Here is a 26,384-nt window from a genome sequence, read left to right as displayed (position 1 = left end):
GGAGGCGAAATTCTAAAGGCCCGTGTGCAGTGCGATGTCAGTGCACGTTAAAGAACCCCAGGTGGTCGAAATTTCCGGAGCCCTCCACTACGGCTTCCCTCATAACCCGGCTAGCTTTGGGACGTTGAACCCTAATAACCCTAACAACCCTTATAATGCGTTAAATACTGAATACACGAAGGGAAGAAGAAAACAAGAGGAAAAATGCGAAATAATCACCGTGAAACTGAGAGACAGGCGCAGAGAATGATTTTTTAGGTATTCTACTTGCTCTAGATGGAAGTTTATACAACGTTATCATATGTGGCTGCAATCACTTTGTTATAAAAATTAGGACATCGTTTGCTAGCCCTACAACACTTGTAAGGGAGAGATTATCAAAGTCTCGAACACTTCCGGGGAAAATGATATGGAAAGACCATTATGCGTCCGGCGAACAAGACATGATGAGGAAATTCAACTGAAACAAATTGGCGGTTGCATGCGCCGACATTGTACAGGTGAAAGTAAAGAGCGACAGTGAACATATTTAATCGACCTACCAAATAACTGGATGAAAGCATGGTGTAACTTTCTTTCGGTGTTTCTAATAGCGTCAGTGGTCACGCTTACCTATATATGTCTCTGCCATCCAGACTGATGTGAAGGATCCTTGGAGAAGTCACTGCTTTAATTTTAGCGCTAACACCACATTCGAAAAACTATTCGCTATTTGAACAATAATTTGTGCGCAAATGAGGAATAGCTCTCGTTCGCCATAGAACCTGCAATTACGTCAGCAGCCCTTAAAATAAACTCACATAATTTCTCGTAATCAATAGGGGTTGGTTATATTTTGCGCATTTCTTTATCGCCTGATTGATAGCGTGAATGTGGTCTGTTGTCGAGTATCCTTTACGAAAGCCCGTCTGATCATTTGGTCGATTGCAGTCTAAGGTTGTACTTACCCTATTAGCGATTACCTTAGTAAATACCTTGTAGGCAACGGACAGTTTAGGTCGTTACCCTTCTCCAGCAAAATACGAACTTACCGAGAAGATGAAGTAGAACGGCTTGGGTACACCGTATCCCCAGGGCACCACGTTGTCCAGGTACCAGATGAGGCCCGCCATGACGAGAGCAGCAGAGAGGCTCAGGAGGCTCAGCTCACCCACGCTCACGTTGTCCAACGTGGTGGCACTGTCGAAGGCGTTCCTCCACGTGAGCCACACGCCTGCAGGGTTGGGGGCGGAGGGGGCACATAAGTGTGCACACGGACAAGACTTCGATAGAGTATTCAGCCCCATACAACCGAATCAGTGCCTTTTAATTACCGTGAACCTCAACAACCGTTAGTGCTCCATCCATCAGAACCAATCATCATTAGCGCAGCTGGTGTTGCCCGAGCTATTGAGCGACTTCCACTTAATTGTAGCCCTGGTCCAGACGGTATCAATACCAAACTTCTTAAACTTACCGCGCACGTGTCGGCTGCCTTACTAACTTTAATATTTCAGCAGTCTTTAGATACAGGATGCATTCCCGATGACTGGAAAACCGCAAACGTCAGCCCAGTTTTTAAATCCGGTGATAGCACGTCACCGGAAAATTATCGCCCCATATCACTAACATCGATTTGTTGCAAGTTGCTTGAACATATCCTCTATTCAAACATAATGACCCACCTAAACGCTAATAACTTGCTTATTGCTAACCAGCATGGCTTTAGGCAAAAAAGTCCTGTCAAACACAGCTATTTGAGCTCTTAACACACCTTCATGAATAGGTACACGAATTAATATATACTGATGCCATATTTATAGATTTTTCAAAAGCTTTCGATCGCGTTCCCCACATAAGACTAATGAAGAAAATTAACAACCTACAACTGCATCGCGATATCATCCGTTGGATCGGAGAATTCCTAAGTAATCGCTCCCAAAGCGTCAAAATTAAAGAGTATTATTCATCGAGCAGTTCACGAGTCATATCGGGAGTTCCACAGGGATCCGTTTTAGGGCCATTACTATTTTTAATTTACATTAATGACATAGCATCTAACATATCATCTAACGTGCGACTGTTCGCTGACGACTGCGTGATCTATAGAAGGATAGTCACCCCCCTTGATGCAGTTATTCTACAGACCGACTTAGTGCGCCTAAATGAATGGTGCCAGCTATGGCAGATGGAAATTAATATTAAAAAAACAAAGTTGATGACCTTTTCCACGCGCACTAGTATACCTTCTAATGTCTACACAATTAATGAGAATACAGTTGAAAGAACGGATTGTTTTAAGTAGCTAGGTGTTTATCTCAGTGCGGATTTAAGCTGGAACACCCACATAAATCACATCACAAACAAAGCATTTAAGAAACTGGGACTCATCAAACGTCGTCTATATCTTGCCAACCCCGAGACAAAGCTTCGCGCGTATACTACACTCATAAGGTCAGCTTTAGAATACGCATCTTTAATATGGAGTCCAAGTAGCGTTTCATTAATTAACCGTCTTGAGTCTGTGCAAAATAAAGCTGTCAGGTTCATCCTTTCTTCATACTCACCGTATGAAAGTGTGTCATTATTGAAGCAAACTATCAGTATTCCCGACCTTATCACTCGACGCAAGTTCTCTCGTTTATCGTTTTTTCATTCCTTGTACTACGATGGCTCCCTGTTCACAGCTGATCGCATCGCCCCTGCCCATCATGTTTCATCCCGGTCTGATCATTCCCACAAAGTGCAACCCATCTTCGCACGAACACTGAAATATCAAACGTCACCCTTACTATTATCCATGGCAGAGTGGAACTCGTTACCGGCTGACATAGTTTCTGAAACTGAGTTATCACATTTCCAAACAAAACTTTAATCGCACCTTGGCCTACAAAATTCACCGTGATATTTTCAGTATTGTCGAAGCATTGTCTTATACGCTCAACCTATGTATCTTTCAGCGACTGCAGTGATGTGTACTTGCAATTTGTATATAGTTATTCTTTGCATTTGTTAACTACTGTGTGCCAATAATCTGTATTGTGTTGTTTTCATGCCCCCCCCCCCCCCTATGTAATGCCCACTTGGGCCTTTAGGGTATTTAAATAAATAAATAAATAAATAAATAAATAAATAAATAAATAAATAAATAAATAAGCCTAGCTACATGACCAATTCAGAAAGCAAGACCGCTCCTACTGACTAGCCATTAACTCTGTCCTCCGCCAGCTATTACCGCTCATATTATATGTTCTTACTATTAATAAGCGCCACTGTTAGCCCCATCTGTCTTCTAAAAATGTAATCAAATTGATTGGATATTTGTCGGCCATGACCCACCGCGTATGCTCTGCAATTCAATTTAAGGCGGCCGGTGTTGGTTATTTTTAACGAGGAAATTGCAGAAAAGGTGCGTATTTCTGCGTGCCACCTTCCCTCTTTGCTACTCTGCAGCTCAGCAGACCAAGCATGCCGGATTTACGTATCTATTAGTGACAGAAAAGATTTAGTACTGCGCGAATGGGACAGGACAGGAGAACGAGGAAACACGGACGACAACACAGGCGCAGTGTTTCTTCGTCTGTGATTCCTCGTTCTCCTGTCCTGTCCCATTCGCGCCGTACTACTCTTCTCTGCAATGAACCAACTAGCCCGCAAGAACGTTCCATTAGTGACAATTGTTTATTGGCCTTATCGTATGCGAAACATAAGTGCTCTTAGCAGCGCATTCTAAGAAGGAAATTTTAGCAGCAGGCTAAACGTGGGGCCAAAGGCGACATCGTGGTGTTCTGCAGGGTCCAACGTAAAGATTTTGTCGCTTGAGCCAAAGCATCACCCTTGTTTTATTGCTGTCAAGAATGGCAGGAACGTACAGTCGGGGAAAAAAGTCTCCGGACCACGTGTTCCTCGAACGAAGCTTATAGCTCTACTATCAGACAGCGGCTGGAGACCGCACTTGTGGAGATGAAAGAACAAAAATTTAACTTTTACCTCCACAAGTGTGGTCTCCAGCCGCCGACCAATAGCAGAGCTATCGGCTTCGTTAGAGGAACACGTGGTCCGGAGACTTTTGTCCCTGACTGTACAAAGAGGAAACACTGATTGCGGATTCGTTCTGAGAAGGCATGAAAGGGCTCTCTACCGCATCAAGCAGCGTCGGGGCTGCCAAGCGTTTCGGAGTCCCTTAGGATTCAAATTGAAGGACAGTCTAGAAAATGAGGAAATGGGCAGGGTAGGAACTGAGAAAAATTTCTTTACAACCTAAGTGTCGCACTTTTTTCGGTGAGCAAGAACGTCTACATCAACGAAACATTCTGACAATGAAGCCAGTTCATTTAGGCACGCCTGCAATCACTTCTAAAACCTTGTCTTTGAGTACTATGCGTCGAAAGTGGATTACGCGGGGACGAGGTGAAGGAGCAACGGCTCTGACACCGAAACAGTAAGGTGACTCCAAGAAGACCGGAAACTTATTACTAAGTAGCCAGGCTACTCACAAAGCGGGTCATGGAAGGAAACAGCAGAACGCTGAGGCGTCGTATGAGTATCGAGAGTTCGCAATATCTAACGAATATTGCGTCATTAGCCATCTTCCCTATATCCGGTACAAATTTTTCGTTATCTGCGGACATCTACATTTCTGGTGCCAACGTACACCGCGCGAGAAGACAAACCGTTTGACACCATTTCGAATGTCCTACGTTAATTAGTTTGGCCGTAAAGGAGGTGCGAAGTTTCTAGAAGTCACGGATAGGGGAACCAAGGTCGTCGGTGCGAATCCCTATGATAAGACACGCTTTGATTAAAGTAGTAACCTTATGCTTCGTAACGCGCTGAATTGTTTGATACCACTCCGAACGTTCTGCGCCAATTAGGTGGTCCACAGTCTGTGTACCAATGGCACCACCCACTGGTCCCACTTGAACGACCTTGGGTTCCACACTAACGCGGCCTTGAGTAATGATAGTATTTGAGCTAACGCTTGGAAACACAGTGCCCGTTTCTGCCTGGATACAGCACGTGTCATGCGGGCAGGCTCACAATGATTGGGTTGGTACCCGCGGAGTCAACTGCGGGTGTGTTCTCTGCGCTCATTGCATAGCTTGTATGTCGCTTAAGGACAATGAACCATACAAATTACCTTCATTGCAAAAACTAAGTTATGTCTAAATTTTAGAACTTCGTTGCGCTTTGTCGCCTTCAGTGTTTAATTTTACTACTTTCCGTTTCAGTAGACCTAATCACAATTACTGAGCACAATGTCGGGACGGTGGCCTTATTTGCGTAATATTTCTTTTTTGATACTTATGAGCAATAAAGCCACCGTGGTAGCTCAGTGGTTATAGCGCTCGACTGCTGACCCGAAACACGCGGGTTCGATCCCGGCCGCGGCGATGGTATTTCTGTGGAGGCGAAATTCTAGTGGTCCGTGTACTGTGCGATGTCAGTGCACGTTAAAGAACGCCAGTTGGTCGAAATTTCCGGAGCCCTTCACTACTGCGTCCCTCATGGACTGAGTTGCTTTGGGACGTTAAACCCCCATAAACCATAAACCTTATGAGTAATAATAAGGGAATTATTCGGAACTTAATATTAATTTTTTCCTCCACTCTCCCCTAGAAGCCATACAGCCAGCTCCAATAATAAAGGGAAAAATGAGCTTGCATACAAGAAAAATTCCGTTGTTACTTCATCGTTTTGGAATATCATCGCTTTGGTAGCTGTAATATGGCCAAAGCTGTCCTATACTATCCATAATACTTGGCCATCGCCACCCTGAAATGATGAGTATCTCTTTGAACTTCGCAAAGCTATGTCTTCAGAGGAGGAACTTCATCACTGAAGGCTGACATGTATCCTATGATTCTCGTTGCCCCCGATCCAGTCGGGCATGAAGCAACAACCCTCCTACATGTGGATTTCTTCTTATCTGCGGAAAGAATTTCGGATTGTGCCCTTGTTCCTAATGCTGTTAATAATTTAGACCCATATCCAAGATAAGACTACCAGGCACACTCTGAGCGATTGAACTTATCTACTCTAATGCAAAAATTTTCTTTCCACGCATTCGTACTATCACTTAGTAATGCTGTTGCGTTCGTCTCCCTGGCGGGAGCGCATGAGTAACCCCTAAACAAGTGACGTACGTCTAGTTTAAATATTCGTATAACTATTCAATATCACGTAAATGCTCCTTAGTATAGTTCTGGAAGGGATGAATACTGATAATCAGACATTTTTGTTCGGGTTCGTATCTAATTTGCGAGAGCACTAGGCAGAGAAGGGGTGGAATCGAAGGCATTTTCAAGCGCGCTGAAATATCGCGGCGTAAAGTTAGCCCGCAATCAGAACCGATGCTTGCGAATTGAACTTCTTTATTAATACTGCGATAACATAATAGTTTGGGTTACAAGAGCGGTGATTCGAGTTCACAGGCTTCGCTGGCGCTTACCGTACTTCTCGAACCGCTCGATGACCCGAAAGCACCAGTGCAGGTACATGACGGGACTAAGCGCCGATACCAGCTTGGAGGTCCTGGGGATGAGGTAGTAGCCGAGGCCGAACATGTTCTGCAGCAGCCCATACGGGAACAGGCCCAGCACGAACCAGTAGACGACGGCTGCCGCGAATGCCACGCCGGCTGCACCGAGGACAGGAGGAGGAACGGTGCAATCAGAACCAGTCTTTATTTGTTGATACATTTTGAGAGTACAGCATATCATGTAGAAAGAGGTCCCGAAGTCAGAGACTGTCATGGGACCTCCTAACATCGTCTGTTTTGTTTAAACTGCACGATTCATATATGCTCTCGAAAAGAGAACGGGGTATGAGCCAGCATTCGTGTGACGCTCTTGAAGCCATAATTGCACATCAGTGCATTTCCAGGTTAGATTACGTCGCAGTCACTAACCGAAAGCGCTTCCCTCCTTCGGACGGCCACGGCAAACACTTGCAATCAGTGCTCGCAAATTTCATATGTGGTCGTTTGATCCGGATATGCTTTAAAGCTGGCGCTGCTTGGGTACCGCGGTTAAGTGCAACAATGGTGTATTGTAGCACTTTGTGCGACAGCACAAAGACCGGATGATTTTCTGCTGCACTGAGCATTCAGACGGGCCGTAATCAACAAAAGTCGTCAGAAAGGTCGTGGACAAATAATGGTCGCATTTCACAGTGAAGTCTTCATCATCATCATCATCAGCCTGACTACGGTCACTGCAGGGCAAAGGCCTCTCCCATGTCTCTCCAGTTAACCCCGTCCTTTGCCAGCTGTGGCCACCGTATCCCTGAAAACTTCTTAATCTCATCCGCCCACATGACTTTCTGCCGCCCCCTGCTACGCCTGCCTTCTCTTGGAATCCTCTCCGTTACCCTTAAGGACCAGCGGTTATCTTGCCTTCGCATTACATGCCCTGCCCAGGCCCACTTCTTCCTCTTGATTTCGACTAGGATGTCCTTAAACCGCGTTTGTTCTCTCACCCACTCCGCCCGCTTCCGATCTCTTAACGTTACACCTATCATTTTTATTTCCATAGCTCGCTGTGGGTTTTTAAAAAACCGGTGGAGAATTGCGTGGCCAAGGGATTCGAACCCCGGTCCTCTCGCACGCGAGGCAGATGCTCTACCTCAACGCCATCGCTACCCTTTTTCGGGACGTTCAGACTTGTCAAGCTGCTTCTGCAGCTTTTCCTCAAACCTGAACGTCCTCAAATGTATGTGGTTAATGGAAAAACAACGCTCTTTTTTTTTACTTACTTCCTCACTTACTTATTTTATTTACTTACTTTGCTTACTTTTTCTAAAGTTTACGGGGCTCGTTTTTTTTTTGTTTATTCAGCCCATTCGCAGTATGTTGCGTTTCACTTGCGACTTTCGTAACATTAAGGCAACAAGCACCACGCGAAGAACTTGCAAGTAGCCCCAGTATCAACTCATTGATTTCCACACAGGTCACAGCGACGACTTGTGAACTAGTTTTTAGTGTTTGTATTCTTTTTTTCGTCCGAATTGTTTCTCCACTGTAGCTGTGGCTGAAGTGACACATGCGTTGATGGCAGCGGGCCTTAAATGCGCGTCTCTACGAAGTGCCCCACTATATATAAGAATTGAATACCTCCTAGCTGTCCTATCGATATCAAACGGTGAGCAGCATTCCCCATGCAACGTGTTGAATGCGCAGGACTACATTAAACACGTCGTCATTGCACTAATACTGTTCAGTGACCTGGTTATGTAATTTTTTTTTAAAAATCCACTCAAAGGAGCTCTGATTACCCTGCGAGTGAGCAAAGCGCTTCTCCGTTTTTCGAGAAATAGGCTTCTGTCTTTTTTGTGTGTGTTATGCGTGGGAGTTTTATTAATTTTACTTTGCCGCGGCCACCGTATCCCCGCAAACTTCAATCTTATTCGCATCCGCCCATCCAGCTGCCTTCCGCCTCCTGCTAAGCTTGCATTCTTCCAAGCACAATCTCCTCTACATCCTTCTACAAATCTGCTGTTATCCGATCCTCACCAGCTGCTTTCCCCCTTTCTATTGCTCCCAAGACTTTCTTTACTTCCTCTTTCCTTACTGGCCGGATATCCCATTGCTGTGCGCTGCAGTCTCTCTAACGTTCCGATTGCCTTGGCTACTGTATAGATTTGTGTAGAACTCATCGGCTATTTGAATTGTCTTATCTATATTGCTAATGACATTACCCTCTTTAATTGGTTAATTGGATTGGAAGGGTTAATTGGAGGGATATGAGAAAAACCTTTGTATTGCAGTTGACGTAGCTGTGGTGATGAGGATTATTATGATGACTGAGCTTTTCAAAAAACGGGGCCGGGTGATGCACGTAATGCAAACATTGCGCCCACCGTTCTTGTCAAAAGCTCGGAGGTAACGCCCAGTACCTGGTCAAGTGTATTTGGCGCAGCGAAAAAGAGTCCCGATTGCAGCTATTTAATACAGTTGATTAAACCAGGAACCGTCCTACAAGGCTGAGGAGCAGACTATGCGGTCTGCAAACTTTTCGCAGAGATCTCATTCGCTTAAGTTAAAGAAATTAGTGGGTTGCTCGTACGTGTTGTAATCTACATAAAAAGCCCCAAAAGCAGATAAAAAAAAATAGAGGGGACACTTCAGCTCCACCTTACGAGTATGATACGATAGCGCTAATCAGTTAATGCCCATAATGCGGAATTAGTCATCCTCGGCTTCCATAGATCCCTGGAGTCCTCATATCAATCCAGGGCTGCGATGCACTGGTTAAGCGATGCGCCACTGCCTTGCGATGGCAGGTGCTTCCACCGGTGGGGCCTGTGCAACCAGGTTGCACTTCCCGAGCAACCTCTACAGCATAGAGTTTCTTACTATTACCTAGAGGGAAAGCTGGCGACCCCTCTATGGGAGTTTGCATGGCGACCCCTCGAGACCACTTCAGCCACCATGGGCGCCCAAAGCATCATGGGGAGGTGAGCTACTTGTTGCGGAACTGCAACTTTTGGCCAAAAAATAATGCAAAAATAAACGTTATTCGATAATTAAGAATGTCCTAACATTCAATATCTTGCCTGCAGATTGCAACAAACAAGCAGAAAAGCATTTAAATGCAAAGTTTGCCCAAAATATGAGATGGCTAGCTTTCCTATTGGCCAAGTAATGAACACTACAAAACCTAATATTTCGTAATTAACAGGCGCACTTTTAAAAGTAAATATGTTAAAAAAAAATGTTGTTGCTTAAACACTATAAGAGGTTTTTAATGGCATTTCAGAAAACTGAAAACTTTTATTGGCGTCGTGTGTCGTCGCGTTTTCATTACTATGGATTTTGCACACTGCGTTCGCGCGAAAGTCGTCTGCGCACACACGAACAGCGTTTTTGGAATGAAACATCTTAGTAGTGCCACTCCATGTTCCCAAAAAATTACGACTGTGCCGCAACAAGTAGCTCACCGCCCCATGATGCTTTGAGCGTCCATAGTGGCTGAAGTGCAGCGCCGCCAGCTTTCCCTCTAGGTAATAGTAAGAAACTCTATGCTCTACAGACTAATAATTACTTAACGGCCCCCCGCCACGGTGGTCAGTTCGCTCACAGTTCGATGGAGAGTATGCGATGTCGCCACCAGGTCACGTGACCGAAGTGGCCCATTTAGGTTACTTCCCCGGGATTTTTCGCTCACAACGCAGACGGCCACGACGACATCGGAATTTCTGCCGAACGGAAGCCTCGATGCTATCGCAGTAAAACTAATTATATCCATCACGAAATGTATTGTTGGCATGGTATTAACTCTCGCCGAGTACCTTTTACAAACGCACAAGCAGGACTTAAAGTCCTCAGCGAAGACAATTTTGGTGTTACTTTTATGGAATACTTTACCGCTGCAACCAAGTTGACGAAACGGAAAACCCGACACGCCGCATGCAGGAATTCGCATAGGGCTGTTGTACTTAAGAGATCGGAAGCGGGCAGAGTGGGTGAGGGAACAAACGCGGGTTAATGACATCATAGTCGAATTCATTAGGAATAAATGGGCTTGGGCAGGGCATGTAATGCAAAGGAAAGATAACCGCTGGTCCTTAAGGGTAACGGAGTGAATCCCAGGAGAATTCAGACGTAGCAGGGGGCGGCAGAAAGTTAGGTGGGTGGATGAGATTAAGAAGCTTGCGGAGATACGGTGGCCGCAACTGGCAAAGGGCAGAGTTAACTGGAGAGTGACATGGGAGATGCCTTCGCCTTGCAATGGGCGTAGTCAGCTGATGATGATGATGATGTTGTTGTACTCACGTCCCCAGAGGAAAATCGAGAGCAGCATGGCGTGCAGGATGGTGAGCATGCCAAACAGCAGCAGCAGGGCCATGAAGAGGGCCGGGTTGACGTGCATGAGGAAGGCTATGCCGTGGTCGTTGTGGATCACGAAGAGTGGCACGATCATGAGCAGTATGGCGCAGGAGATGACGAAGCCCGCCTCGAAGAAGTGCCCCAGCCAGTAGGACACGTCGCTGAGTCCCGCGCGACGAAGGATCTCCTGAGCACCGCGCGTGCCCACGTGTTAGATTAGAGTAAGAGAACAGTGGCTTAGCTCGGCTATGCCAGGATATACGTAGCGAAAGCGAGCGCTACGACGAGGTAAGCGGTGTGACGTCATATCAAGCGGCGGCGCGGCTCCGCGGCGAGGCAGGCGGTGTGTCGTCATGCCAGATGGCGCGGCAGTGGCCGGGTTCAAATTCAGGCTCAGCAGCCGAGCGCCCCTAACCGTTGAGTCACCGTGCAGGGTGTATGCAGTAGGGTGCCCTATACTTTGATGTTACGGGTGGGTTTAGGGAAGGAACAAGAAGGGCGCCAGGTCTTGGATAAGGGTCTTCCTTTCTCCCAAGGAAAAGTTCGGGTTGAACATTACTGACCTCCCGGTTTCTTCGCCAAGCAAAGCTTAATGATGCACTGCGCTTATGGGATGTCATTTTCCAGAGAGACTGGACTTCAGAAACTATACTCTGTCCTAATTTCTGAAGTACACAAAAAATTGTGCCAGAAAACCAGAGGGTGATATTTTCTAGCGAATTGTTTGCTAAAGTGATTCGTCTTACCTCGCGCCTCAAGATAGTCAAATCATTCCCGACGCACAAGACAGAGACGAATCATTTGCATGTGTAACCAACCAGTTCGCCGTCTCGTGCTCAGCAAGACAGTCAAGAGACGGGCCAATGAAGGGTCTTTGTCGCGTATGATATGTTTTCTGAGTATTTGCCAGTGGATATCTTAGAGACACTGGGGATAAACTGATGCTGCTCTGTATCAATACAAAACCGGTCTCGAGAAAAAGGCTAATAATAAAAAGGAACGTTTATAAGTTGGTATGAAGCCAAGACACTAAGCACACGCATCGCCGTCATTAGCCACATTCATAGCCACACTGCGACATCAAGAGCGGTTTTGACGCTGAAGCTAGGCCATAAAACTTCGCACCTCTAAACGGCGTTCAAAGAATCTTTTTTGATCGTATGCCGTAAGTGTGAATCCAGTGGTCTAAAACCCTTTTTCGCAGCTAGGAATGCGACCTTTCCTGCCCGAACAAGAATGGACAAAAGGGACCAGGAGTCAATTTTCACTAGGAACAAAAAGTGGCGTGAAATTGTATTCAGTGCCTCGTTAAAGGGGACTGAATAGTCTTTGGACGTTAAAGCGCCAGAAAATTCACAGTAATTGTACTTCACGAAAATTGTGCAGCAAGAAATTTTTTTTAATAACCTGCGCAGAAGCTGACTTATCTGCAGTCGAAATTTCAATTTCAGCACCTTCGCGCCTTTCCCTCTCCTCTAGTCACTTTTCGCACGCTGGATGGTGGGCGCTCCACCGCCGGCCCCACCTCCAGGGGCGGAGCTTCCTGATCCGCCGGAGCTAAGCGGCTTATTGGCCAAGGCCATGGTAGCTGCCTGACGCCAGAAAGAATCTAGCCAATAGCCATCTCCGAACTTGTATACGCAGGTGCAAGCGACGGAGGAGGGTGCGAGCATGAAAAAGTGGCCGAAAGGACTTCGCCAGCTTCCGCTCGTGATTGCGGATTGTCTGCTGTATGCAGAAGTGTATTACTTGGCTCAGGTGTTCATGACAACACAATGCAGTGATTTATCGAGTTCAAATTCTCTCCTCGAAAAGTATTTCAGAGCCTCTTTAAACTAACCTGAAGCTTCAAGGAAAGGGGAAGGTATAGCGGGTACAGCAAATTAATGGCTTGGCATGAATGAAAACATGACAATAAGCGCAAGTATCTTCTCAGACGTTCCTTCTGTTATGATGTTCCCTTCGATTTATTTTTTTATAAGTATTCGTGGCGAGACTGAGTGTTCCTGCATGTGTTGCGAACAGAAATAACTCCTCATCAACCAGTGTGTCATTTATTATTAAGTCCGGAATCAGAAATAACACTCAAGAAAAAATATTAATGATCAACGAAGTATTCGGAAGCCAATAAGGTTAATAGAAGCACAAAAAACAATGTGACATTTGTCGTTAGCTGCGTGAAGTCATTCGGTGAGGCGTATATAGACTGGGGCATTAATTAAGCGCACAGCAGGGCACCTTGGTGCCGACGCGCTTCTCCTGCACCAGTTTGACGACCAGCACGCAGAAGGGGACGAAGAAGCCGATGCTGAAGCGAAGCACCACGCTGCTCAGAGTGCGGTCCTCAGAGCCGTAGAAGAGCCTCGGATACGGGAGCCGAATCAGCTCCACCTGCGCGGAATGCGTTGGGAAGCACTAAGAGCGGGGTCACGCTCGTATACAAATGGCCTGCAGACAGCCTCTATACTTCTTATAGACTCTATTGCCTTCCTAAAGATATTTCTTTTTGTCTATTCATAGTCCATAGACAAAATTCTACTAATAGTGTATGGCCATACATGTATAGATTGTCTGTAGACTTTCTATAGCATTTGTATTGCCTATAGACTGTTCTAGAGGATTTGCATATAGAACGGCTATTGACTTTATAGACAGGAGTCTAAAGGCAGTCCATAGACTTTCTAAAAAAATTTTCTAAGGGCGTATACGCGCAACGAGGAGCAGTGATGAAAGGTTGGAGGGAACCTCTTTATCTGTACGAACTCCGTCGCAATCCTTCATGTGCCAATTGTCTTGCCCCTTATGCCAACCTTTTCGACTGTTTATTCGCCTGCCAGATTGCTCTGCAATCGGGTCTCTTTCCAACCTTTTCCCATACTGTCGGGACCTGGCTGGACTGGTTTAGAGTTTAAGGTGAAGAAAAACAGCTCCTGCTTGTGCAGAAGGCTATCGACGCATTAGGAGTACGACTACTACAGCTGCAACTACAACTGCTACAACTACAACCACTAGAGCTACAACTACACCTACAACTACTAGAACTACAAATACTGCAACTACAACTACTACAACTACAGTTACTTCATCTACTACAACTAATATAACTACTACAACTACTGCAACTACTACTATGTATAACTACTACAACTACTGCAACTACTACTACTGCTAGAACTACTACTACAGCTTACTACAACGGCTACTACTAATGCTAACACTACTATTACAACTATTACTACTACAACGTTCTTTGTACCCGCGGATTTTACTAACACTTTCAGGTCAAGTTTGCCGCAGTTTTCTGGTAATTTGCGCCAAATGGCAGCGGAAATGCAATTTAGATCTTTCAATTTCGTGTCCTCAGTCTGGGTCATTTTTACGGGAAACCTTGCGCGCATGACGTCCTAGGATGGCAAGCTGGTTGATATTCACTCAGCACTTTCTGAAGAATAAAACTTCGCGCTTGATTTTGGTCTGTTATGACAAATAATGACCCAAACTCTCGCTTACCGTCACCAGTTTCGGCAATTAACGCGCACACGATAGGCTTTGGGACAGTATGCGTGATGTCATTGCTGGTATGTCGCGGGGTTATAGTTTGTACAAAACCAAGTTTCGGTTTTGGTTTCCTAGTTTTTGGCGCTTTAAAAAAAGTTCGAATAGGTATTTTTAAAAATGATTTTTTTTTTTGCTCCTTGAAGAGAGGACTTTTAAAGAATGCGAAGCGATTATGAATTCGAAGTGTTCAAAAAGCCCCCAAAGTTACCCTCTAATGGGTTAATGCTAATACACGCTGAATTGGTCATTATCAAGCCTCCTATGGCGCAGTGGTGCAGCGGTCAAGCGATGCGCCACTGCCCTGCGATGGCAGGTGCTGCTGCCGGTGGGGCTTATGCGGCACGGGTTGCTCTTCAACCTCTAGCGACCGATCCATTCAGCTGCCACCTGCCACGGCGGTCAGTTTTCTCACAGCCAGGTGGGCAGGTTGCGATGACGTCACTAGATCATGTGACCTAGGTGGCCCATGTTGAAAAAAACGTAGCAGCAAGAAAGAACGGGGACGAAATAGACACAAGTACGGCAGGACGGATGCTGCACTTCCAACTGATTTTTATTGAGAAGACCAAAGCTTAAGGTGGCGGTTCCACTGCCGCCATCTTGCGAGTAGTTCATATTCTGCCACCAGGCTACGACACTGATCCATCACTGAGAAAGTGTCTACCCGTCTTGCCCCCAGCGACCCGAGACTGGTTTTGGTTGAGATGTTGAGATACGTGTCCGGTCCTTTCTTGACCCGTGCACCTGTGCTGCGTGAGGGTTCTTTTGTTGCTGCGCCTGCCTTCAGAGGATTACAAACGAACCATGGCAAGCCCGGCTGCTAGTCCTCGTCGTGCGTGGGGGGGGAGGTGTTGGCTGGGGTGGTACCGCATGCTTCTTTCTCTGCCTGTCCCTTGCCAATGCCAAAGAGAGTGGGGCGAGCAGGGGCAAAGAGGGTACCGTCTTTGTCCAAACGGCGTCAGAGGTGGGGTGATCCTTGTTCGGGATAAGGATGCCAGCACGGGAACAGAGGACCGTTTCCTTCTCTCTCTTGTTTAGCCTTGGCTAAATAGCCGCAGAAAGCTGTACCGTCGATGTTACTATCTGGAGGGCCTCCTTTGAGGGAATGTGCCGTTTCGTTCTTGAGTTTTACGCGACTACAGACTTTCCTGTTTTCAATGTCGTGACATATATTAGTGGGAGCAAAGAAAAAGAAAAAAATAATGCTGCCCAGCCCGCATCGCAAAAGGCACAACGTCGACACAGTGGAAACTTGGGAGAGTTATTGATAACTGTCGACATAATTGCACAGAGCAAATTAGTAAGTAAGCGAAAAGAGGAAGCGGACGCCAAAAATAAGGAAGGTGTGAAATAAAGAAAATTAATTATGTTTATGTCCCATGTATATATTTCTAGCGTTTTTTTTTTTCAATGAACCTTATAGTTGAAATCGGTGCCTTTCTTGTGTCCTTCCTTCTGCCCTCGTCTTTTGCGCGTTCAATCACTTCGTCACTGTTGATGCATAGTAATATTAGTAGTAGTCGGAACACTCCTGGTCTAGAGTGTAACCTGCTAACTATAGCGCTGAAAAAAAAAATATTGTTTTATCAAATGATATTGCATCTATGATAAGAAAACTATAACAAAGACAGCTATACAATTTAGTCAACGCTCAGCGTATGCCTGTCCAACCTTATAAACTATGGTTGGTAAAGAAAAAGGCAGAGAGAAGTGGGCAATTGTCAATTTCTGTTTACCCTTGAGATGAATCGACATTGCGCAAGAGACGTGAAATTGCTATTGAAAGGGTTAGCACCGCAGGGTGTCGGAATGTGTTTACCTCAGAAGCAAATATTCGTCGTACATGCGGCGGCACCTTGCAACCAATTCCGATCAACTTCGACGGAATTTTGCCAAGGCTCACAAAAATGCAGCATACAGATGCATACCATTCACGAGGCAGACTCGAGACTTTTTTATAGACATTGTACGAAGAAGAACGAGGGGGGGGGGGGGGGGGGCGAGGTGTGCAGGAATGCTGCCAAAAAAAAGGGGTCGGCTACAAAGCGATAGTTCTGTAGGCACTTAGGGCGACCCCCTCCCCTCTCTCGTTTGGACCCTCAACTGCGTGCTCTTATTCATTTTAGACGTACGTCTTTCTTGTATCCAGTTTGCATCATTAGGTTGCTCATTCCCTCCAGAATTTTCCACCGCGTGTTGAAATGTATATCTTTCTAACCTTGCGTCGATTTGCCTCGATTTGGTTGGGTCAAAGATTGAAAAAGTGCGCCCGCGTATGTGTGTGTGTATGCGTGCGTGTCCACGCGCGCGTACCTGGAAACTGTAGGAACAGCTGCTATTTTCACACCGTCTATTGTCAGAAAACTATAGCCTCGTTTACATGAACCCGACTTCGGCGGGTCGAGCCAGGAGATCGAGTTGAGCAAGGTCAGCCCAACTTGACTGCATGTTTACATGAACTCGATTTTAGCGAGTCGCGACCGGTTCAACAGCAGCGGCACCAAGCGTCGAACGGCGCAGCGGGAAAGGGCAGTGGCAGCCGGGAAGATTGCGGCATGCACGGCTGCCTCGCAGGCGCTACGGCGCAAGCGAATAACAGGTTCGCATTTATCACCCCTCCTTCCACTAACCCTACTCAGACCGGTTTACGTGCTGTCTGCTGTTGGGGTCGAGTGAGTCAACCCACCCCCTGCAGCGGAGTTGACTGGACTCGCTCCCTCGACTCCCGGATCCGACTCGTTTACATGAACCCAGTAACCGGTTTTCAGCTCAAATCCTCCACTCAACCCGTCATGTAAACACCGCTTATAACGTGCTTGTAATCATTTTCCGAGAATTCCTTTTCCTGCGGCGCTAGTCTACCCCGCCTGCAGGAGGGGCGCGCAGCAAGGGGAGGGGGCGGTCCTTTGTGCCAGTTCCCGAAAAGGGGACTTCTCAGCACTATAGTCGGTTACAACAAAAGAACGAAGCGGCACACGCAACTCAGACGGAGCTCTCCAGCCAATCACGTCGATTTGTGTGGCTGTGCATGCAGCCAAGTCTGCGAAAGAGAACGAAGGAATCGGCGCTTTGTCCCCGTGTCGCCGACGGTGGATGTCCTTTGTTCGGGATAAGGCTAAAAGAATAATAACGCAAAAAGAAAGGAAGAGATTTTGCTGCCCCGGCATCCGCCATCGTCTCTAGGAGCACCTGAGCAGGAGCAGGGGAAAAGACAGGGAGAAAGGCGAAGGTACTAGTAGGTGTGGTGCCCCCGTTAATTGTCTCAGCTGCACTGGCCACTAAAGGGGGAGGGGGGGGAGAGGGCTGGGCTGCTCACCTTTCGCATAGATCCGCGCGAGAGCGTCTTTTTCGCAAAAGCGCTGAATGCTACAGGTGGGGTCATATTCGGCAACAGACGGTCGTGGCAGCTTCAGTCTCCACTGCTGTCGCGGCGCACCTGTGGTGACCGAACAGAAAACCGTTCGGTCGACGCGCTTGGCTGGGCGGTCTCCTTTGATGGGCATGTGCTGCTTCGTTCTTGAGTTGTACCCGACTTATATACCACATGGATTCATTTCAGCGGTGGAACATGGCGCCCTCTGAACCACGGCATTCGTTTGAAAGAAGTGCGAGTCTAGTTCAGGAAAACTGCACCTGCTCCATGGTTAGTGCTGAAATAGTGCAGCTGCAGCCGCCATGGAAGCAGATGATGGTTTGCGGGTTGTGATAAACGGCGGAGACTCAAGTAACTTTCACTCGTCGACAAGCTAGAACGCTGCTCGAGTTCTCCAAACGGATCGAGGCTGGTTCATGGCAACATGTTATTGTGATGTGCGGTTTGCACATTTCTTCATGAGATACGAGAGGTTGGCTGCCGCTGATGTAGGCTGTAAACAGCTGGCTCCAATTCATTGGCATCGCAAAGGCTGGCGACGACCAGGCCTGCACTCGACCATCCGTTTTGGAAGCAGACAGTGCCAAACTGCGCTCAAAGTGCCGGAACTAGCGGTACACACCCGCCGCACCGCCGCTGCCGCAGAACTTTGCCGAACTGGTGTGCATTGAGTGCAGGCGAATCGAGCGCTCTCCTCTCCAACTTCCCCTCCACAGCGCTAGCCGGAACAACGAACAACCGGCATCACGAAGCGAAAGCCTGTCTCTTCCCTTTCGTGTCGCTTTAGCAATGCCAAAGCTGTCCTCGAAAAATAATACGACGCCCAGAATGCGTTTCGTAGCGTCAGGTGAAAAAAATTGGCAGTGGCTTAGCTCTGCTATGCCTGGATATACGTAGCGTCAAGTGATCCGGTGTTTCGGCCGCACGTTTCGCCTTGGCTGCTCGACGGCAAACTGCCAGGCGACAACCTCGGGATCGGAAGAATTTACATTTTCCAGTCTTCTGCGCCGTTTGGCAGCGGCTCGACTCTCCTTAGCTTACCAGAGCTTACATGTTGAGCGCGACCGTCATTTCTCCGCGCACCCTCCTCGCGCATGCGCAGTAGCGCGCGGCGCAACTGTCGTAAACACGAGGTCACGCGTCGGAGAGGAGCGCACGCCGGCGGCGCCGGCAGCGAGGAGCTCGCACCGGCGGACCTGCGCCTCTCGTGACGTCACGCGGTTCTCGCGCTGCGCATAACAGGCGGCGCACACTCGCGCAAAACTCGGCTCTGACCCGCGTAGTGTGGCTTTACTAGCTTTACGCTACAAAACAATCCAGCAAAGCAATATGGCGGAAATCTGCTTGGAAGTTCGACACACACTACATAGGGCAAAATCGAGGGAAACGTGCTAACATCGTAGAGGTATCGTTCCCTCTCGTGAACACCTCCTGATTGTAAATTTTTAGCAGCGCCACACTCGTTATTTTTTTGAACTGTGATTATTTAGTACACGTGCATGTGTGTAGATGGCGCTACTTACTAAATTTATCTACATTTATCGCATGTCGCTGCGTTATTGCTATTATTGTTTGTATTCTGTGGACTTTGTTCTTGGCAATTGTTACAAGTTGATTAAAGGAATGAGAGACCGACATTTTAAGAGTATATTTGCCAGAAAAAAAGAAGCCGCGGAACGTTTCAAGAGCTTGTGTCCTTCATGAGGAGAACAAAAAAGGTAGCTAAAATCAACTAGACATTGTGCATTCCCCAAAAGCCGTAGAGTAAAGGCGATGCTTAGCCGCGTAGAGCGAAGTATTAAGTTTCTTCACGCAAAATCTCAAAACTGCCACGCGCTGGTTACCTGAACAATTTTGCATTCCGTTTTTAACTATTTCGAAAAAACGCTAATTTTGATCAGGAATAACTTTTAAACTAAACAAGGCAGACGGATGAAATTTTCAGAATGGAAGGGCGATTAGACGATCTCAAACTGTACAAAAAGGCGCCGCAATGCAATGCATATCCCAAAAGTTATTGCAGATTACATTGTTCTGTTTTCTATGCTTTTCAAACATGTGTGGCTAATAAACTAATCTATACACGTACTTCAAAATGCTTAAATATGTTGATTAGCATCCGATCTCAAAGTATCTCGAAAGATATTTCTCTAGGTGCAAGAGTTTTTTCACAATTTTGCATTTCCTGAGACAAGTTGAGCTCAACTGCCAGTTTTCATCTTTGCGTTTTCTTTTACAGTTGAAACAAATTTGCAGCTACCGTTAAACAAAATGCATCTTTTGAAAGCAGAGAAAAGTAGCTTTTCGGAGATATCTGAACCATATTTATGAAGCGAACGAGCGAGGTACAGTCGACGTACAAATATCACCAAAAATGGTTCCCGCTCACCGTCAGAGTGGGACCGCCACCTTAAGTACAGCGCTACTATCGCCTCGTGGCAATCAACTGCAATGGTCCAAAAGCGCCAGTTCATTACCGAGAAGAGACAAGGAAGCGGTGCTGACACACTAACCACCTGTTTTTCTGGTGTGATATGCCTCAATAATCTCTTTTTCCATCCGATCCTTTCCACACCCAAGAAACTTAGTTTTTCGAAAAATGGGTGTACATTTACAGTCCTGGCAGTGGATGGCATGATGACCCCTCTTCCCTTCTTTTACCAGAGTGTATGCTCTCTAGCTCTTTCAGTACAACAGCGTCCAGTCTGTCCAATGTGCACTCTGTTGCAAGTAAGCGGATTGTTGTACACTACCTTAGTAGTGCAACGGGTGATACCTAGCTGGTGGCTGATAGTGCAAATCGGCTTTTTCTTATTAACCAATTAACCATCATAGGACAAATTTTCGATAGCTTGCTTGGGCCGGAAAAGAGCACGCTAGGTGGCTCCCTAGCTTGTTTTTTAGGGGATTTAGATTTACTGCAGGAACGGAGCGTTAACGTTACCGCCTAAATAAGCCGTAGGCAGCTCGCTGGTCCCAAAGACGACGGCATCTGACACAGATTGCGAGATGAGAGGACATGCAAGTTTTCTAAAATGATGAGGATGGTGGATGAATTTTGATGGTTCAGATCCAGCGGGGCTTAAAAGCGCATGGGCTGTAGTCGGATACAATTCATGAAAGAAGCGCCGAACACTTTTCAATGGAGTTTCTTCAACCATTGCAGTCGATCGTTTGACATGATGTCGTGGTTCATGTTGAATGGTACGACAAAACAGCGTTGACGGACAGGACGGAAGAAGAGGCAGACACATGCGCTGAACCAAGCAGCCCGACTAAGCCCTCTTCGGGGTTCATCCTCTATGGCCCAGCATCGTTGGTAGTTGACAGGTGCCTCCGTGAGAAGGGCGTAACTGCGACGTCATTACAATGGGCCGACGCCATCGTGTGGAAGGGCCTGCTTTCAGGAGTGCTTGCCCTTTCATTCTTGAGCTATGTCCTACTATAGCGTGTTTGGTCTTCTTCAATAGGTGTCATAGACCATTTACTCCAAACGCTTTGATTCAGAAAAGCTGAATAGTCCGGAGGAAATATTTTGGTTGGTTTATTGGTTTATTGGGGTTTAACGTCCCAAAGCAACTCAGGCTATGAGGGACGCCGCAGTGAAGAACTCCGGAAATTTCGACCACCTGGGGTTCTTTAACGTGCACTGACATCACACAGTACACGGGCCTCTACCAATGCAAAGAATGCACTGAGCCATATGGGAACCAACCCCAAATCCTCTGTATACGACCCGGATGCGTTTGTTATAAGGCCCTCGCTGCTGTCCCACATGGTTTTATTAGAACAGTGAAGGCGACAGATTAAAACCTAAACAAACAGTAGACGTCCAAAGACTGCATAGCGTCATCGCTTGTCTTACATTGAGAGAAGGCTTAGTGTGTGGGAACTAGGCATTTCCTGACTGACAGTGTTTGTAGGCATAAAGGCTACGAGTGCGATCAGGGACTGGGTGCTTCGGGCCAGTAAAGCTTCAATGTGCTGCCTTTTTTCGCAGCTTCCCCCCATTTAAACTTTCGAGGTGGCAAAAATTTGATTTGATTTTGATATGACTCTTGAAGTCTGACTTTTTCATAGCGTTCGAACTCTTGCTGCTAGAACGCTAGAATCTTGCTGCTAGAACGAGTGTTACAGCTTTGCACATCGGGTTCACACTTTTCCTGTATGATCTTGCCCTTAAGCAGCCACCAACTTGTTCTAACCGACGCCGCTGCTGTTGCGGCGTTCAGCAGCTGAGGGTGATTTTTTTGGCTTAATAGCGGTCACAGCGACTTTGTCAATCGAAGCGGTACACGAGACATGCCCGTATTTACATTGAGATGCGTCATCTTAAAGCTTAAATGCCTTGAATCAACCTCTACTAGGGTATGCTTAAGTATTATGTCGTAGCATAAATTTTGTTTTGCAGTCAGTCAAATCCAGCTGTAGCCATGACCCTGCATACAACATTAACGTAATGTTAATGCACATTAACATGTGCCCCTTTTGCGAAAAGTAACCGAGCAGCAGGTTTTTGTTTCTCAACCGTATAACTGCGCCTTTACGGCGCCCCTAAAGAGTGAAAGGTGTCAAAACATGAGAACAAGGGTTTACAGTACTTTACACAGATTCAGAGCTTAAGGGCTGCCGTAATTGCTTCGCTACGCTGCTAAGAAAGGAATCACTGTTGCCCAGTTACTTTTGGGAAAGACGGTACGTTCATGTTAATGTACTGTTCGTTTACTTCTTGAAAAAAAGAAATGCTTTATGGCCCCGAAATGCAGTGCACCCTGCATAATAAGTATCTGAATCCAAGAACAGATGCTTTTCAAAATGCGCGAGACTCACCGTCGTGCTTAGCTGTTTCTTCATGGATGCAGCCGTCATATTTATAAACGTTGATTCGATGAAGAACTGCAGAGGAAGCAGCAGCCCTGGAAAAGTAGACGGAGATAGCTTCAGAGACTTTTCAAACAAAATTTATGTTAGGCAGAGTGATAATACTCAGGCGAGAAATTACTCAAGCCCTCGAACAGCAAAGAGGTGTTATCATACGAGCACTAAATCAAATGTTGCTGCTGAACGGCGTACATTGCTGCAGTGTTTGTCTCTACCCCTACTGAGTCTACTCGAAAACTACATCCACTACCAGTTTGCATGTGCTAACTTAAGGCACTGGCGGTTTCATTTCCGCTGCCATTTTGTATAATAAATGACCTAATAGCCCACAAAAAAGATGTCAACTCTAAACAGAATTTATTTTTGGGCTAGTTGACGGTCCATAGATATAATATATGTATGGTTGGAAAGAAGGCACAGAAGCATACCAGGCGCCCTTAATCTATTATAGTTACTGCCGCTTAGAATTCATGGTAGAACCATCTTGCCCTTTACATTACTCCTTGATATTTCCACCCTCTTTTGGAGTGCCCGCCTAGCGTCTGGTAATCCAGTGAGAGGATAATCCATCTTGCGAGTTTTCTTTAAAGTCTCAGTTTTCCTTCTTTAAATCTGCGCGAATTGAACCCTACGGCTGCAGAGCAATTATTTGCATAATCCTCGATGTTAAAACAAAGCAGTAGGTTTTAAGGCCCGATTTCAAGCTCGGAATGCCTAATTCTCTGTGGTAGTCACTCTGCCAGCTAATGCAGCTTGCAGAGGTAGAAGCTCGCAGGGCGTGGCAATATTCATGAGCTCAAAGCAGGAGCCATAGAAGGTCAGTGTGAGAGAGGAGTTTTCTAAAACTGCGTACAAAAGAAAATTGTTCAGAAAGATGTGTCGCACCCGTAGTGTTACGAAACCAAAACCGCAGGGTTTGCTCAAATTTTCACACAAGTTTAATTTATCGGCCATTTTGAGCCTTTGAAATACTTTTCATGGCGCCATATCGCTTGGGAAGTCTCCAATAGGACTCAACGGGCAGGAATCTATTGTCAACAATGCTGAATTGCTTTCCAATTGTACGTAGCATCGTGAGCAACCGCAATATACCGAGGAATACTTTCAGCCGCCTATAAGGCTGGCACCGTACCGAACACTGCCGTCTTACTAAAAAAACCTTTCCAGTATAAACCCTCCGCGGCGGCATTTTCAGAAGTGCATTTCTTTGCGCTTGCAGAAACGCTTGTTGCATCTACAAGAATCCGCGTGTTTTCCGTGTTTAAAATGAAAATAAGGACTTGTGAGAGAAAGTCCTGGCTGTACACAAATGTGCGAAATAAGGAACAACGGTTGCAACGAGGATACCAATACACTGCACTTCTGTATGGTCCCCATGAGTTCGCTTCAGGTTTGGTTTGATTTGGTTTGGTTTGTGGGGTTTAACGTCCCAAAGCGACTCAGGTTATGAGAGACGCCGTAGTGGAGGGCTCCGGAAATTTCGACCACCTGCATGGGTTCGCTTTACTAGAACGAGTAGCACTTTGTCACAGAGAACACTACTGATGCTTAATGCAAGCACAAAATTATGTCAGCGTATCGTGGAGTAAAGCTGATCGCAGCGAATGCTGGGTGTGCCACTAAAATATGTGACAAATATATGTCACAAATATGTCACAAATGTGTTCACGGGCTGAGTTATTTTATCGTGTTTTCGAGTGCGTGCATGTGTGTGTTTTTTTTTCCTTTTTCTTATCTCTCTCCAAGTTGTTCTTGAGCTGCTGTGTCTTTCTTATGTTAATACATTTGATAATGTTGATAATGTTAATGTTGAGCATGAACCCTGTACTTTGTATTTCTTGTTGATTTTACCGACCACTGTATTATGAAACGACCGTTCCCCCCCCCCCTTATGTAATGCCCTAATCCAAGGGCCCTTAGGGGTAAATAAATGATTATGATGATGATGATGATGTCACTGACTAAAATATGTCACTACTGTGTCGAAAGCAATTAGTCACATTAGCCCTCCCTCTGAGTCGGAATAAAACATACATTCGAGTGAATTTCTCGAGAACGCCGCCTTAAACCAAGAAGGTATAATTTCGATAGGCATAGTAAGTTTATTTTACAGAATGAAACTGCGAACCGCAACGTGGTGAAAGCGTTCCAACTGCTTAAACATGCTAATGAGAGCACAGCATATATAACAAAATACGATGGAAATGCATGTCGCACTGTTGTCTCGAGAGACATGCGTCATAGCGACAGCTTTTCGAAGCATTGCATCACCTAGGGACGCCGCGACAAAACTTCCTTTATCAAGGTTGCATAAACTAGACCGCGACCAAGCCGCTTGAGTCGCAACGATTGATGGTGCGAAAAAATGTCGGTAAGAAAAAAGCGGCTACGTCGCGGCAGGTTGATGTAAAAAATGCAGCACTTGATTCAGACGTGACACTTTTCTGGTTTCCATAAGACTGCAGACAATGGAAGGCGGCGTACACGTGATATAGATAACGCACTCGCGAAAAGAGTAAGCACTTAGAAATAGCGGATGTCTTCTCTGTCTTGTGCTTGTTCGCACTGAGCTGAACACTACGGACTGCAACTGTCGTCTAAACTGCAATGCGCAAGACACCTGAGAAGACTCAGCTGCGAGCTGGGTCAGCACTGCTGGTGTTACGGAACCTCTGGGAGAAATGGGGATAGCGCCTAAACTGTTCATAAATGCTTATAATTACTACCATCTCACGTTCCCGATTCTTAACATCATTTATACCTAGATTAGCCCGGGTGAAACTTGCTACTACACCAATTTGCCTGTCAGCAGCAAAAGATAAGTTCTCGTTTTCTTCAAGTGGAGAAACTACTCTCCCCACTAATCTCTCCCCGTCGCAATTCTCAACTGATTTCGTCGAATCTGTCCGTGTTGGCAGGTCCAGGAACGAGCAGGCTTCGCCGGTAGTCCCCGTTCAAGTCAAACACGGCGTCGCGGATTCGCACGTGGTACGTCAGGCTGTCCGCGGAAGGCTGCTCGAAACAGACAGCGATGCGGCGGTGCACGGGGATGGGACTCTCCTGGTCGGCGTCAGCACGGGCTTCCGCCGCCTGTTCAGCGGGGCCGACGTCGGCGAACTGTGACGCCGCGGCTGCATCCTTCAGTGGTACCGGCTCTGCGATACGTCAGGCGCTTGGTGAAGAGACAGCGCAGAAGCACCACTTCTCAAGCCGAAGCTGTTAGTCTGAATTTTCCGGGAAGGGGGAGGCATGGCTTAGCTTTACCGAAGCGAACAATTGTTACGAACAGTGAAGAGATACGAAGAAGTACCAAGGCGAAGAACGGACCCAGACGTCTCGGTTCATTCATTATCATCGTCAGCCTGAATACGCTGACTACCGGACAAAGACCTCTCCCATTATCATCATCACCAGCCTGACTACGCCCACTGCAGGACAAAGGCCTCTCACATGTCTCTCCAACCAACCCTGTCCTTTTCCAACTGCGGCCCCCGTATCCCCGCAAACTTCGTAATCTCAGCCGCCCACCTAGCTTTCTGCCGCCCTCTGCTACGCTTGCCTTCTCTTGGAATCCACTTTGTTACCCTTTAGGGCCAGCGGTTATCTTGCCTTCGCATTGCATGCCCTGCCCAAGCCCATTTCTTCCTCTTGATTTCGACGAGCATATCATTAACCCGCGTTTGTTCTCTCACCCACTCCGCCCACTTCCGATCTCTTAACGTTGTACCTATCATTTTTCTTTCCATAGCTCGCTGTGTTGTCCTT

At 46.6% G+C, this 26,384-nt stretch overlaps 1 protein-coding gene across 1 annotated transcript in view; it reads right to left on the bottom strand.

Annotated features, from left to right (window-relative positions):
• LOC149366988 (phospholipid-transporting ATPase ABCA3-like) overlaps positions 1 to 26,384 on the bottom strand; it is a 104,018-nt gene that overhangs the window by 64,548 nt on the left and 13,086 nt on the right. The window contains exons 3-8 of the mRNA XM_089572464.1: positions 25,508 to 25,774; positions 22,569 to 22,654; positions 13,046 to 13,198; positions 10,754 to 10,994; positions 6,431 to 6,619; positions 1,032 to 1,213 (exon numbers count right to left, since the gene is read on the bottom strand). Of these exons, the coding sequence (XP_089428590.1) occupies positions 1,032 to 1,213; positions 6,431 to 6,619; positions 10,754 to 10,994; positions 13,046 to 13,198; positions 22,569 to 22,654; positions 25,508 to 25,774 (1,118 nt within the window). The remainder of the gene's footprint in view (positions 1 to 1,031; positions 1,214 to 6,430; positions 6,620 to 10,753; positions 10,995 to 13,045; positions 13,199 to 22,568; positions 22,655 to 25,507; positions 25,775 to 26,384) is intronic.

This window comes from Amblyomma mixtum, chromosome 1, assembly GCF_055824585.1.
Source record: "Amblyomma mixtum isolate Tamu chromosome 1, ASM5582458v1, whole genome shotgun sequence".
NCBI lineage: Eukaryota > Metazoa > Arthropoda > Arachnida > Ixodida > Ixodidae > Amblyomma > Amblyomma mixtum.
Note: the sequence above shows the minus strand (reverse complement) of the source record. Positions and strands in the feature narration are given on the sequence as shown.